At 39.4% G+C, this 14678-nt stretch overlaps 1 protein-coding gene across 9 annotated transcripts in view; it reads left to right on the forward strand.

Annotated features, from left to right (window-relative positions):
• Nucleotides 1–14678, forward strand: part of LOC102885185 (zinc finger protein 35) — a 66302-nt gene that overhangs the window by 7492 nt on the left and 44132 nt on the right. For 6 of the 9 annotated variants that reach the window (XM_025048937.1, XM_015591686.2, XM_015591689.2 and 3 more), the window contains one exon: nt 2515–8048. In XM_025048937.1, coding sequence (XP_024904705.1) covers nt 2515–4820 — 2306 coding nt within the window. In that variant the 3' untranslated portion in view covers nt 4821–8048. The other 3 variants (XM_006914843.3, XM_025048938.1, XM_025048939.1) reach the window with 3 other exon arrangements.

Below are 14678 nucleotides of genomic sequence, written 5' to 3' on the forward strand. Positions count from 1 at the left end.
AAACACTCTCCATGGATACATACTTTATGATATAAGCCAAAATAAATTCCAATGGGTCTAAGAGTTAAACGTATGAAAAAAGAAAAAAATGGAATTATTTGTTTGTTCCAGCTCTTTTAGGAAAGAGAAATTTGAATCGACTTTAGTAGGATATGCCCTAACTGCAGTGTTGTTGGACCTTTGGGCAAGAGATATCCAGGTGTTTATGCCCTTTGGCTTAGCAATTCTAATTTGAGGATGATCCCTTAGGGAAAGGTTCAGAAAGGGAAAATGAGTAATATGTCTAAATGTATAATCCAGGCAGAGTATGTATAATGGTTAAAAGTTGGGTCCAACCAGTTGGCCAAGATAGAGAAAGCACTAAGTGGACCATAGCCATGGGATATACTACAGCACTATCAAATATGACAACTCTGCATTCAGTCTCCATGCATCGATAAACTGGTAGAAAAGCAAGCTCCTATATGGCTTGTGCACACTTCTTCAATATGTAAAAGACTTGTATATTTTTATTTAAGAGATTGGAATAGTTTGAAGGAAATTAGATCAAGCTTAACTTTTGCCTTAAAGTACATTAAGGTTGGAATAATAGACATTTACACTGATATTTGCAGTACCATGTGGCAAATGCTATGTAATGGAAGTATGCGGAAGTGTGGGAGCCCGCAGGAGCTTGGAATAGGGGAAGGACTGGGAGAGTGGGGGAAGGCGGGTGTTTCAGGGAAAGATTTACAGGGGGGGACTTTTTTTTAATAACAGCTTTATTAAGATATAATTCCCATGCCATACAATTCTCTCGTTTGAAAGGAACAGGTTAGTGGTTGTTAATATATTCGTACAGCTGTGTAACCATCACCACAATCGATTTTAGAACATTTTCATTACCCCAAAAAGACAGCTTGTACCCTTTAGCAGTCATCCATCCATATTTTACACAGCTCCACCCACCATCTTAGATATAGGCAACCACTAATCTGCTTTCTGTCTCTCTAGATTTATCTATTCTGTACATTTTATATCAGTGGAATCATATAATACGTGGTCTTTTGTGATGGAATTTTTTTACGTAGCATAATGTTTTCACGGTTCCTGCAAGTTGTAGCATGTGTTAATACTTCATTCCTTTTTATGGGCACATAATACTCCTTTGTGTTGATGTATCACATTTTATTGATCCATTCGTCAGTTGATGGACATTTAGGTTGCTTCTGCCTTTGAGCTATTACGAATAACACTGCAGTGAACATTCTTCTAAGTTTTTGTATGTACATATGTTTTCATTTCTTTTGGATATATACGTAGGAATGGACTTAACTGGGTCATTTGGTAACTCTTATGTTTAATCATTTGAGGAACCGACAGACTTCCAAAGTTGCTGCACTACTTGGTACTCCCACCAACAGTGTACCTGGGTTCCAGTTTCTCCACATCTTGGCCAACACTTGTTATTGTTATCTGTCTTTCTGATTATAGACATCCTAGTGGGTCTGAAATTATATCTTATTGTGGTTTTGATTTGCATTTCCCTGATGGCTAATGATGTTAAGTGACTTTTCTGGTCAGCTCTTTGTATATCTTTGAAGAAATGTCTGTTCAGATTCTTTGCCTGTATTTTAATTAGCTTATTTTTCTTTTTATTATTGAGTTATAGGAGTTCTTTATATATTCTGTATACAAGTACCTTATCAGATATATGACTTTCAATTATTTTCTCCCATTCTGAGGGTTGTCCTTTCATTTTGCCGATAGTATCCTTTGAAGTACAAGTTACTAATTTTGATGATTTTCAATTTACTTTTTCTTTTGTTGCATGTGCCATATCTAAGAAACCATTGCTTAATCCAAGGTCATAATGATTGACGTCTGTTTTTTTTTTCCTAAGAATTTTATAGTTTTAGTGCTTATATTTAGGTCTTTGCTTTATGTTAAGTTAATTTTTGTATATGGTGTTAGGTCAGGGTCCAACTTTAGTCTTTTGCATGTGGCTGCTCAGTTATCCCAGCACCACTCCTTCCATATTTCAGTTGTTTACACCCTTTTGTAGAGCAGTTAGCTGTAAGTATGAGTTTTTATTTCTGGGCTCTCAATTGTATTCCTTCGGTTATATGTTTAGCCTTATGTCAGTGGCACCCTGTTTCGTTACAGTTTTTTCATAGTACATTTTAAAATCTAGAAGTGTGAGTCCTCCAACTATGTTCTTTTTCAAGATTGTTTTAGCTATCTATGCCTTTGCATCTGTTCTTTGCATCTATTTTTTCAATATCATTTATATTTTTCCATCTGTTCCCTGAAGACAAAGAACTTAGCAGTGTCTCAGAGTGAGTTCTGTGTTAGTCCATTTACAACATTCCATTAGTGTAGCATTTTGCTTTGTACCTTCGTTTAAGGAAAAGTTTCTTCTTTTTGTATGCATATAAAAGTGTGTCCTTCTAGCTGTTTTAAAGTCATTAGAAGTTCTTATTCTCACAACACAGGGACTTGGTAACATTTGCATTTTTAATTCCTTTTTGCCAGAATGGGAGACCATGACTGAGAATGAAGAGGTGACATCTAAGTCAAGCATACCTCAAAGAGCAGATTCTCAGAAAGGAACATCAAAAAGACTTCAAGGAGGTATTCCCCAGGTCCTTGATTTTGAGAAAGAGCGTAAATGGCAAGTTTTGGCAAGTCGGTGGAAAAATGAAACAGAAAGAGATACACTGAAGAAGGGTTCCTTCCATGAACGAGACAAGAAGAAAAGGACTCTACCAGAAAAACAAAGCCAAAAAGGGAAGGAATTTGGAGAAAGCTTGACTTTAGATTCAGCTGTTTCTGAAAGTTTAATGGGTACTGAAGGAAAGAAGTTCTATAAATGTGATATATGTTGTAAACATTTCAATAAAATCTCCCATCTTATAAACCATCGGAGAATACACACTGGCGAGAAACCTCATAAATGTAAGGAGTGTGGAAAAGGCTTTATTCAGCGCTCAAGCCTTCTAATGCATTTACGCAACCATTCTGGGGAGAAACCTTATAAGTGTAACGAATGTGGGAAAGCCTTCTCTCAAAGTGCTTACCTTCTGAACCATCAGAGAATTCACACTGGGGAGAAACCTTATAAATGTAAGGAGTGTGGAAAGGGCTTCTATAGGCACTCAGGCCTTATTATACATCTAAGGCGCCACTCTGGGGAGAGACCCTATAAATGTAACGAGTGTGGGAAAGTTTTCTCACAGAATGCTTACCTCATTGACCACCAGAGGCTCCACAAAGGGGAAGAACCTTATAAATGTAACAAGTGTCAGAAAGCTTTCATCCTGAAGAAGAGCCTCATTCTACACCAGAGAATCCACTCTGGGGAAAAACCTTATAAATGTGACGAATGTGGAAAAACCTTTGCTCAGACCACCTACCTTGCTGACCATCAGCGACTCCATAGTTCAGAGAACCCATACAAGTGTAAAGAATGTGGAAAAGTTTTCATTCGAAGCAAAAGCCTCCTCCTACACCAAAGAGTACACACAGAAAAGAAGACTTTTGGTTGTAAAAAATGTGGGAAGATTTTCAATTCTAAGTCAAATCTCATTGACCATAAAAGGATGCACAGCAGAGAGAAGCCCTATAAATGTACCGAATGTGGGAAAGCCTTCACTCAGAGTGCTTACCTTTTTGATCATCAGAGACTCCACAATGGGGAGAAGCCCTATGAATGTAATGAATGTGGGAAAGTTTTCATTCTGAAGAAAAGCCTCATTTTACATCAGAGGTTCCACACTGGAGAGAATCTCTATGAATGTAAAGATTGTGGCAAGGTCTTTGGCTCTAACAGAAACCTCATTGACCATGAGAGACTCCACAATGGGGAGAAGCCCTATGAATGTCGTGAGTGTGGGAAAACCTTTATTATGAGCAAGAGTTTTATGGTACATCAGAAACTTCATACACAGGAGAAAGCTTACAAATGTGAGGATTGTGGGAAGGCTTTCAGTTATAATTCAAGCTTGCTGGTACATCGGAGAATCCACACTGGGGAAAAGCCCTTTGAATGCAGTGAGTGTGGAAGGGCTTTCAGTTCTAACAGAAACCTCATTGAACATAAGAGAATCCACAGTGGCGAGAAACCCTACGAGTGTAATGAGTGTGGCAAATGCTTCATTCTAAAGAAAAGCCTCATTGGACATCAGAGGATTCACACAAGGGAAAAATCTTATAAATGCAGTGACTGTGGGAAAGTGTTTAGTTACCGCTCAAACCTTATAGCCCATCAGAGAATCCACACTGGTGAGAAGCCTTATGCATGCAACGAGTGTGGGAAAGGCTTTACGTACAACAGAAACCTTATCGAACATCAAAGAATTCACAGTGGGGAAAAAACCTATGAATGTCATATATGTAGAAAAGTCCTTACCTCTAGTAGAAATCTCATGGTACATCAAAGAATTCACACAGGAGAGAAACCTTATAAATGTAATGAGTGTGGAAAAGACTTTAGTCAGAATAAAAATCTCGTTGTACACCAGAGAATGCATACTGGGGAAAAACCATATGAGTGTGAGAAGTGTAGGAAATCTTTTACTTCTAAGAGGAATTTAGTCGGGCACCAGAGAATCCACACAGGGGAGAAACCATATGGGTGTAACGATTGTAGTAAAGTTTTTAGGCAGAGAAAGAACCTCACTGTACATCAGAAAATTCATACCGATGAAAAACTCTGTGACTGTGATGAGTCTGTACAAGAATTCTCTACGACTTCAAACCATCTTCAACAAAAAATCTGTACCATGGAGGAATTCTCTTGGCTTCAAAATGAGCCCAAGATAGAGATTCAGAAAACCTAGTGTCATATATAAAATTGGAATAGAATTCCTTCCTATCCAAATAACTGTTGGAGAAATGGCAGTTTATGGTTCTTATAAGGAAAAAATTCATGATTACCCCTTTTATAGACAAGCGAGTTGCATGTGCAAGAAAGTTAATCTAGACTGGCAAGGCTACAAAAACAAACCAAATTCCAGTTAAAGGATACTCCATTCCAGGTCATTTGTTATGATCTAGACGGAGACCTTGGAGCAATTGAGGACTCTGAAGAAACTGAGTTTATGTCTTATAAGATGTAATGAAGTGGTTGTGATAGCAGAAATATCTTTGTATTAAAAAGTGGAAATTGTTTCTAAAAATGTGTATATTGTACATTTTAAAGATAACATCACTGCTGCAGCAAGTCTGTATAGACAGTATGATTGAGACATATCAGACATGGAGTTGGGCGGGCAAGGGTCTCCTGCTTGAGAACAATTTAAGAGCACTGGACTTGGAATCACAAAGTCTAGGTTTTGGTCCTGGCTTTCTCTTAGCTATGTGATGTTAATAAGTCAGTCTCTAAGCCTCAGTTTCTCTCTCGGTCAATGTTGTCATAATGCCTACCTCACAGAAATGTTAAGGGGTTAAGCGAAAGGATCTTTGTAACTACTTTATGAAATAACTGAGTTGTCAGTAAAGTTGGATAAAAGAGGTATAGTCAAAATATAGATCAGGGCATAATGTAATGTTTGTTCATTAAGTCCATATTCCATTAACCTCAAAGGGTACTCACTTTGATGGTAAGAGGAAGTATGGTAGATAATTAACTTTGGAATTTATCACTTTAAGAAGACTTTTTAAAAATATAGCTTTAAAATTTGTTTACGGGAGGTAATAGATAACATGCCTATTTTGTTTTTATGTAAAAACATTAGTATGGAAAATAGTATGTCCAGCCGTTAACACTGATACATGGAAAATAGTTTATCAACCTTCAAATTTGAAACCTATTGGCTGTAGAGTGTCATAATAGACAGTCCAACGTTGCTTTCCTTGTTCATAGAGAAGAGTCCTTAACCTTAACCCCTGAGCTGATTATCCCTGCCACTGTCATTCTCAATTCTGATTAATATTTCATCGTGGCTGACATGCAATAGCTTGTTACTCAAGAAGTATTCTGTCCCAGCAGTCAACTTACTACATAAAATTTTCACACAGAGCCAAGTCCTTCAAGCTCTGATTAAACCAATTCAGGATCCACCTCTGGGCAGTCAGGCCCAGTACTCCCACTGAACCATTCATTCACTGTGTGCCCTTTTGTACATTTGTAAGTTTAAATCATCCTATATTCTTGAGTTGATCATCTTATGCTGTAATTCTCAAAACTCCAATTCTGCAGCTGGACTATGAATACCTTAATATCAGGATTGTGTTTTCTAATAGTAGTATCAAGGTGTTATGTTGATTATAATAAGTATTATTAATTCAACCACAAAGTTCCTCGTTCTAATGAGGGCTTATTCCTTAGTAGAATGAAAGGTACCCAAGAGTAACAAATAGAAGAGACCCAAGGTTAAAAGTGTTAGGATTTGAGTATGCGTCAGGTTCTGCAACCTTCCTTGGACAAATGCCTTCATTTCTTGGAGACTTGACTTCCTCATCTGGAAGAAGAATATCTACCTCACAAAGTTGTTATGAGGTAATGAATATGAAAATGCTTTATATCCATGCTGCAGAAGTGTCACCCTAGATTCTGTAATAATTACAAAGGGAAAGATATACTTTAATGGAGAAAGGTAGCATTTATCTCAACTAAAAAGTACCATCGCTAAGACTGAGACAACCCTCATGTGCCGCCTCATGTGATGCAGTGAGCCAAAAGTATAACCTGAATTTATCAATCTTCTAGGACCTGGAAACAGAAGAACAAAATAACTGACACTGTGAGAAACAAATCCAGAACATGGTATATCGTATAGGAAAACTGCACTGGATTCTTCAAAAAGATAGAAAGGGAGAGGTGATAATTGTCGAAGCTGGACGAGTATTGAGGGTTGATTGTAGTGTTCTCTGCTTTTGTATATGTGTGAAATTTTCCATAGTGAAAGGGATAAAAAGTGGATGAGGTGGTTATTTTAAAAAGACACTAAAGAGCTATAATACTAAGCCAGGAATAAACTCACACAAACACCTAATTGGTTTTTGACAATGGTACAAAAGCAATTCAGTAGAGGAGGGGTGGGTAGCCTTTTCAGCAAATGCTGCTGGAGCAATTGGATGTCCTCGGGTAAAAAGTAAATAAATTTTGGGAACTAAGACTAAACAAAGAACTCAGACATATCAAAAGCATGCTCCATAAAAGGGAAAAATGATAAATTGAACCTCATCAAATTAATTTGCTCTTTAAAAGACTCTTAAGAGGTTACAGACTGGGAGAAAATATTTACATTCATACCGGACTTGTATCTAGACTATGTAAAGGATTCTAAAAACTCAACAATAAATAGGTGTAATTAGAAGATGGGCAAAAGACGAGAACACATTTCACCAAAGTATAGATGGCAAGTGAGCAAATGAAAAGACGTTCAACATCATTAGCCATTTGGGAAATGCAAGTTAAAAACCACTGCACAGCTATCAGAATAGCTTTAAAATATAATGTTAACATCAAATGCTACCAAGGATATGAAGAAACTGGATCTCATATGTTGCCAGCAATATTAAATGGCACAGCCATTCTGGAAAATAATTTGCCAGTTTCTTCTAAATTCCAGTATTTGCACTCTTAAGCATTTATCCCGCAGAAATGAAAACATGTTTGCATGAAAACCTACACATGACTTCATAGCAGTTCTATTCATAATCAAAATCTGTAGGTAACCCAAATATCCTTCAGCAGGTGGTTTAAACAATCTGTGGGGGACCTATACCATGGAATACTTACTACTCTGCAATAAAATGGAATGATCTATTGAAACCTGCAATGACTCAAGTGAATTTCAAGTGAATTATGCTGAGTGAAAAAAAATCCAATCTCAAAAGGTCATCTACTATATGATTCAATTTACACAATGTTCTGAAATGACAAAACTACATATAGAGATGAAAACAGATTAGTGGTTGATAGAGGCTGGGGATGGTGGGAGGGAGTAGGGGGAGAGGGAAGGGTCGCACTAAGGAGATGTTTATGGTGTTGGAACAGTTGTGTATCTTGATTGTGGTGGTTACGGAAATCTACATGTGCAATAAAATGGCATAGAAGTACACACACGCATTGTACCAATGTCGATTTTTAAATTTTTATATTAAACTATATGTAAGATGTATCTATTGGGAAAAACTAGATGAGGAGTATTATCTTTGCAACGTCCTGTGAATCTACAAATTCAAACTAAAAGTTTTTTTAAAAAAGACTGAAGAGCCATAACCAGATGCAGTGTGTAAAACTGATTTGGAAAAACAAAATTATGAAGTATATATTTTAGGACAGTTGGGAAATTTTAAATATAACTGGATATTAAGCGATAATAGGGAATTATTAATTTTCTTACCTGTAATTGTGTTTGGAGAATATTATTATTAAAGGAGAAATATTGAAGTATTTGGAAGTGTTTGATGTTTACAACTTAAAAAAAGTTTTTCAGTATGTATAGTATAAGGCAAACGTAGGAAGCTGTTGATTGTTGAGTCCATATGGAGAATACAGGTATTTATCGCTTAGCTACCGCCGCCCAGCCTGGGGATACCCGCCTCCCTGATGCTCAGGGCCACAGTCCACCCGCACGCTCCTTCTGAGTTTTTGCGCCCATCCCTGGTCCGGAGCGGCATTGGACACCCATCGAGAGGAAAACACCTCCGAGATTCCTAGAGAGGCCGGCCTGGCGACTTGGGGAGCCGGAAGCCCATCCCGAGGCACTTCCTGTCCGGTCATTGTTCTCGCGCCGGTAGGCGCAGAGGTCCGTGTCTGCGGGTCTTCTGCTCCAAAGCCCGCGCGCCCGGCCGGTCCTTTCTGCCGCGCACGGTGAGCGGGGTTGGCGGGAGTGGGCGTGAACGCCCGGGGCACGAGAAGGGTCATCCCAGGGGCGGGCCGGTGCGTCCTGCACCCCCCGTCACCTCAGCCCTGCCTGTCCGATGGTGGCTCTGCTCCCCACCTCCTGGGAAACCCAGCTGCCGCCTACCCGGGGCCTGGCCTGGGGGAGGTTGAACACGAACCTCCCCAGGGGGCCGGGTTAACCCCCGGAGCAGGGCTGCGTGGGGCTTGGAGGCGGAGGAGATGGCTTGCGACATTTGCAAATAGGGAAAAGACATTGATTGAAAGGGAAGTCTTTGGTGGGGGGAATCAGTGCAGTCTGGGGCTGGTGGCCGATTTGAGTTTGATCAGAATTCTGATGACGCTACAGTAGCCCATCTTGCCGTATACATAGGGGGAACGAATGTTAAGGGCCTCCCTACCTGATAGAATTAAACTAGTCAAGGAAAAATTAATCCTCCAGAATTAAGATTTGTTGCAGGAATGAAAGTATTGCATTACTCAAGAAACTCAATGAATACAATAAGTTGCCAGTAACGTCAGAAAAAGCATATAATCAATAGCAGCAGAGGGAATAAAGTATAGCACTTTTTCCCTAATAAAGTATCTAAAGGAGAATAGAAGTTTTTTATTCTCTTCATAGTTAACGAGGAAGGTAAGATAATTTTATCATAGAAATTTTTTTAAGCTGGCAGAAACCTGCTGGCATGGCTCTGATAAAGGTGTGATTTGGTGCAGTCCTTTTAGGAGGAGTTCGGGCAATACATGTCAATCATAAAATCCTTCAACCAGTAATCCCGTTATCCTGTTTGCACAGAAAAAATAAAAATTTAACGTTAATTATCATTAAGAAAATAAGAGGAAAGAAAACTATGTTTAATGAAGCAATGGTTCATAAATAAGGGATGATTAAGTAAATTATAGGTATAATTTGGAGAACTATGCCAGAATGAGATAGCTCTGTATGTACTTATATTGAAACATACTTAAGAGTATTGTGAAATACGGAAATTGAGTTTTAAAAACAATGCAGGTTGCTGAACAATGTACGTGTGTGATCTAATGTATGTTTTGGAAAATAAGCAATGTGTGAAGGTGTACATACATGGATGGAAATGAAGAGAAAAGACTGATAAGTAGACTGATAACTAATTATTCTGTAGGTGTGTCTATGTGTGTAGGACATATTCTGTATATTTCTGTCTAACTTGATCTTTTTTCAATGAGAAAGACAATTAACAGCACCATAGGTTATTGTGTATCTACTAAACAATGATAAGTATGAAGAATGGCAACATGAAAAAGCCTTTTTATCTTAAGAGTAATACTTGGTCTCACAGGACATTTAGAAGAAATGGAGAATGTAAAAATCAAACTAAAAGAACGTCAAAACTACCTGTAACTACATCACCCAGAGATAACTACTCCAAACATATTGATGTCTAGGCTCCCAGTCTTTTTCCAGAGATTCTTGTGTTCATGCTATTGTTTGTTTATCTTTGGCACCAAAATCTTTATATTGTAATATTCCCTCTTAAAAAAAAAAAAAAGAAACATGATAGTGATTGTGAAAGTATGTATCCCCATAGTTAAAAACAAAAAGTTTAAGTTGTCGTAATTGTCAGTGTAGTTGGAGGTTTTCCATTAAAAGAAATATCTTCTTTTCTACGATATGCAGTGGTTATCTCTTTAGAAGTGGGTGATTTTTCTTACTCATTTTTCTTACTCACTTTTCTTACTCATTTTCTGTATTTTTCAAGTTTTTACAATAAAAACATTAATTTTATAATCAGGAAAAAATAAATATGCCATATGTTTTGCAGTGTAATTATTATAGGGCCATATTACATGTTTGCAGTTCAGCCCCTTTCATCCTGAGATAGGAGTAAAGCAGTCCCTGTGCTGCAGTGACCGTGGTCTTGGCACTGGTGAAACTGCCCAGTGGGCTTTACCTCTGCTCGGTGCTAACAGTGTTTTCTGGTTTCTCAGACAATCCTGGCCCTGGGAAGAAACTCAAGAAGAAACGATTGAAATTTAAAGATTAGATGGGCCTTGACCTCTGCTGGGCAGCCCCCAGCTACAAGAGTTCCCCTGCTAAGCAAAGATGACTGCAGATTTGAGGGAGTCCATGGCCTTGGCCCCTTGGGGCCCAGTGACAGTGAAAAAGGAGGAGGAAGAAGAGGGAAATTTCCTAGGTCAGGCATCCAGCCAACAAGTGCATTCTGAGAACGTCAAAGTCTGGGCTCCTGGAGAAGGTCTTCAGACAGGCCTTGATGGAGCGGAACAGGAGGCAAAGGTAAATAATGGTCTGAGAGAAATGAGAGGGGAGAGACCGGAAGACCTCCAGCAGTTTCAGAGGGGACCCTGTCCCTCTGCTTCCACACTGGAGTCTTGTTGCTTTGCTAGGGCTCTGGCCTTTAGTCCTTTGGAATATGATAGCAGTATTCTCTTCTGATTGAGGTGACATTCAGTACTTTTTGTAAACCAGTGGTTCTCAAACTCTGCTGCACAGAATTACCTGGAAAGCTTTTTATAAAATTGTGATGCCTGTGCCATACCCCGTTCCAGTTAAATCAATATCTGTGGGCGGGACCCAGGCCTAGTTGTTAAAAACTCTTTAGGTGATTCCAGTGGGGAGTTTGATAACTCTAACCTATGCTTCTCAAACTTTAATATGCATGGAGTCATGGAGGGCGGGGGGCGGTGAGGGGGGTGGAAGGGTCTTGTTAAAATGCAAGACCCCCCCATTCAGAAAGCCTGGGGTATGGTCTGAGATTCTGCATTTTTCACAAGCTCCCAGTGGTGGTGATCCGTCTGGTCTGCGGGGCTGTGCAGTATCCTGTGGTCTTAATGTTTTTAAACACACCCTTTACCATCACTAGCCAGATGAGGTTCCGCACAGCCTCTCTGTAAGAATATGATCTTCTTTGATCTTTAGACTTCCGAAACTTGTACTCTGGAATATCTCCCATGTGCTCTCTTGTCAAGTTAGGTTTGAGTGCCAGAGTGAGCAATGAGATGAAAGCGAGGTGATAGGGAAGAAGCTGGCAGGCTTGTTCCTCTGCCTAACTTGGGGATTCAGGAAGACTGGCTTCCTTTACCTTTTTTTTTTTTTTTATTTAATGTTTGGGGATTTGAGTTGTTTGTTCTATGTTTTATGGTCTCCAGGAATAGGTATGTTCTCATTTTCTAAAGCTATCATCATACCCGACTCCCCACCTCACCCCTACTCCCCAGTGACAATCCCCTGATAAACCCACCTGTGCCTACTTGTCTCTAGGGCCAGAACATCTTCTGGGACATGGCGGTGGTCCTGAAAGCAACGCAGGAGGTGCCCGCTGTTTCAGCCCTCGGCAGCTACTCGTTACTAGGGACTCTGGCCAAGAGCGAGATACTGGACACTCAGGGGAACGTGACTTCTCTAGGTGAGGTTCAACCTTCTGAGTCAGAATTTGACGAGTGGGGTTTCTCAGAATCTTTTCAGAGACTGGTGTTCTGGTCTCCTGGCTTGAGCGACAGAGAATATCGAGGTGCTGGAAGCGGCTGGGAGAGCCGGGTAGAGGAATGCTGAAAGATGCCCGCGCACGGGAATTGACTTCTTTTAAACAGTCTCAGGACACCAGACGGACACAGGTGAACTCCAGATTCACCTTGTAATCTATTCACTCATGTAGATACATGTCCTATTCATGTACTTTGTATTTCTCGTAGGTTGGAGAAGCTGGAGCAGCTGGCTAAGGTAGGAAGGTTCAGCTTTTGTGGTGATTTTGAGAAAATGCCCTGGAGGTGTTCTGTTTTCATAGATCGTTGTACAAATTCTAGAGGATTTTGAGTAGTAGTGTCAGCTGGGTCTTCACGGAGGGGAATGGTGGCTTATGACCTGCTTCTTTAAACCAGGACTCGGAGAAGGGAAGTATGTTCTGTATATCCGACCAGCAGTGGCTGTGGAGGGACTTGAAACTGCGGGTCACGAACGTGGTAGCCATGCGCAGTGTGGAGGTATTCCCTGGAGAACTTTGACCCTCTTTCTATGAAGCTGCATAGTACAGGGCTGAACCCACTCTCCTCCCCATCCAGGCATTCGTGGACCAAGTCACTTTCTTAAGCCAGTTTCGTGGGGAAGGTTAGGATCTCCACCTTTCATTTTCTTGTCTCTTTTACTTATTCCCCAAACTCTCCACAGCTTCTGTTCCCCGGTTTCTGCTTTTTGTTGCATTCTCTCTGGTGCATTCTGCTGTGTGTACTTTTTTTTTTCCTGTTTCCTCTATCAGTCATTCATAGTTTTAACTCCAACACTTGCACCCATCTACCAGGAATGGCCTCTGTTTTCCTTCTCTGCCTCTTATCTCAAGACCCTGTTCCCATCCAGGAGTTACTTTGTGTGCTGCCAGCCATTTGCACAGCAGCAAGTGATAGTGGGAACACTGAGCTCTAAGAATTTAGAGAGAACTGAGTGTAGTTGCTGCCCTGCCCGTGATAATTCTGTGACCTTGAGGAAACCTGTTCTCTCTCTGGACGTCCATTTCCTGTTCTGTAAACCGGGTGCGTTCATTCAATGAGTGCAGGATTTCCCAGCTCCCTGTGTGCTAGGCAGGGAGATTGGTGCTGGGGATACAGCAGTGAATAAGACACACACTCGCCCTGTTTTAGCTCCCACATAAGTGAAGGAAAACAATTTCATTTTGATGATAAAATTATGTAATGTACATGAAAGTGCTTTGGAAATTTGGACATGTTACTGAGTATTTGAAGTCTGAAAGAGTTTATAGTTCCTATATATTAATTAATATTGAATTTATTAAAGTTTATATATTTTAAATCAAGTTTTTAAACCTTTAAGCATAACTTTATACATCTAGAATATTTTTATAAAAGTGAGAACACTTGTACTTTAATTTATGTTTAGGTAAGCCTCAAGTTTTACAGGTCAAATATTTAAAACTTTAAAACATTGAATTCCACTTACATACCATTTTTTAATTTTTATTTTCTGAAATAAGAAATTAAAAAATAAATTGCAAATTTAGTATCTCTAGTTCTTTAAAACATTTCAAACACCTAAGTATGCAAACTTACAAGCCTTATAAATAAAATCTTGATAAATACATAGCTTTTGCAAATGTAATGAATTGGACTTATCAATTTAGTAAATCATATTACCTTTCATATTTCAGAGTACAGTCACCAGCTAAAATGGCAGACTCATATAGCATTTTAGATATCTTCTTTTTAAAAAAATGAAACAAAAGTATTTTTCTCTTAAAACCAAAGGATCAATTTCAGAACTTACTGCTGTACTCTAGTTGGTCACAGATGAGTTTAATTTATTTCTGTACTTATTCCTGTACTTTCCTCGAGTTATGGTAATCTTACAAGATCCAAAAAAGGAAAAATACCATCCGAAACAAGCCAAGATACAGGTCCCAGGTTATTGGCTAATTAATCCCCCAAGGAGGTGTGAGCTTGAGCACAGGATTGGCCTTGATTCTCCTGGGCACTTGAGAAGACCGTAGCTCTTACTTCATCCCTGCGATGAAACTGTTAAATAACCTCTTATATTAAGAATTTTTAGGCTACAGTTATATCCATTTCTAATAATTTTAACATAAAGCATTACGCAAACATAAGGAATTGTTTCTGTAACCGGTTCAGTAGTTCCCATTGGTCTTCATCTTTTATGTCTTTCTAATAATATTCTAAACCTCACAGAAAGGAAGGTGAGAGTGAGGTCAGGAGGCAGAGTGAGGCTGTGACCCAAAGTATTCCTGGGCTTCGTTCTGTAGGAGAGATGCTCGATGGGGACGGGAGCCCCCAGTTTTAGTGACGGGGAGCTAAAGGAAAGAAGGAGATGGGAAAAGCAGGGAAA

The sequence above is a fragment of the Pteropus alecto genome, unplaced genomic scaffold (assembly GCF_000325575.1).
Source record: "Pteropus alecto unplaced genomic scaffold, ASM32557v1 scaffold156, whole genome shotgun sequence".
Lineage (NCBI taxonomy): Eukaryota > Metazoa > Chordata > Mammalia > Chiroptera > Pteropodidae > Pteropus > Pteropus alecto.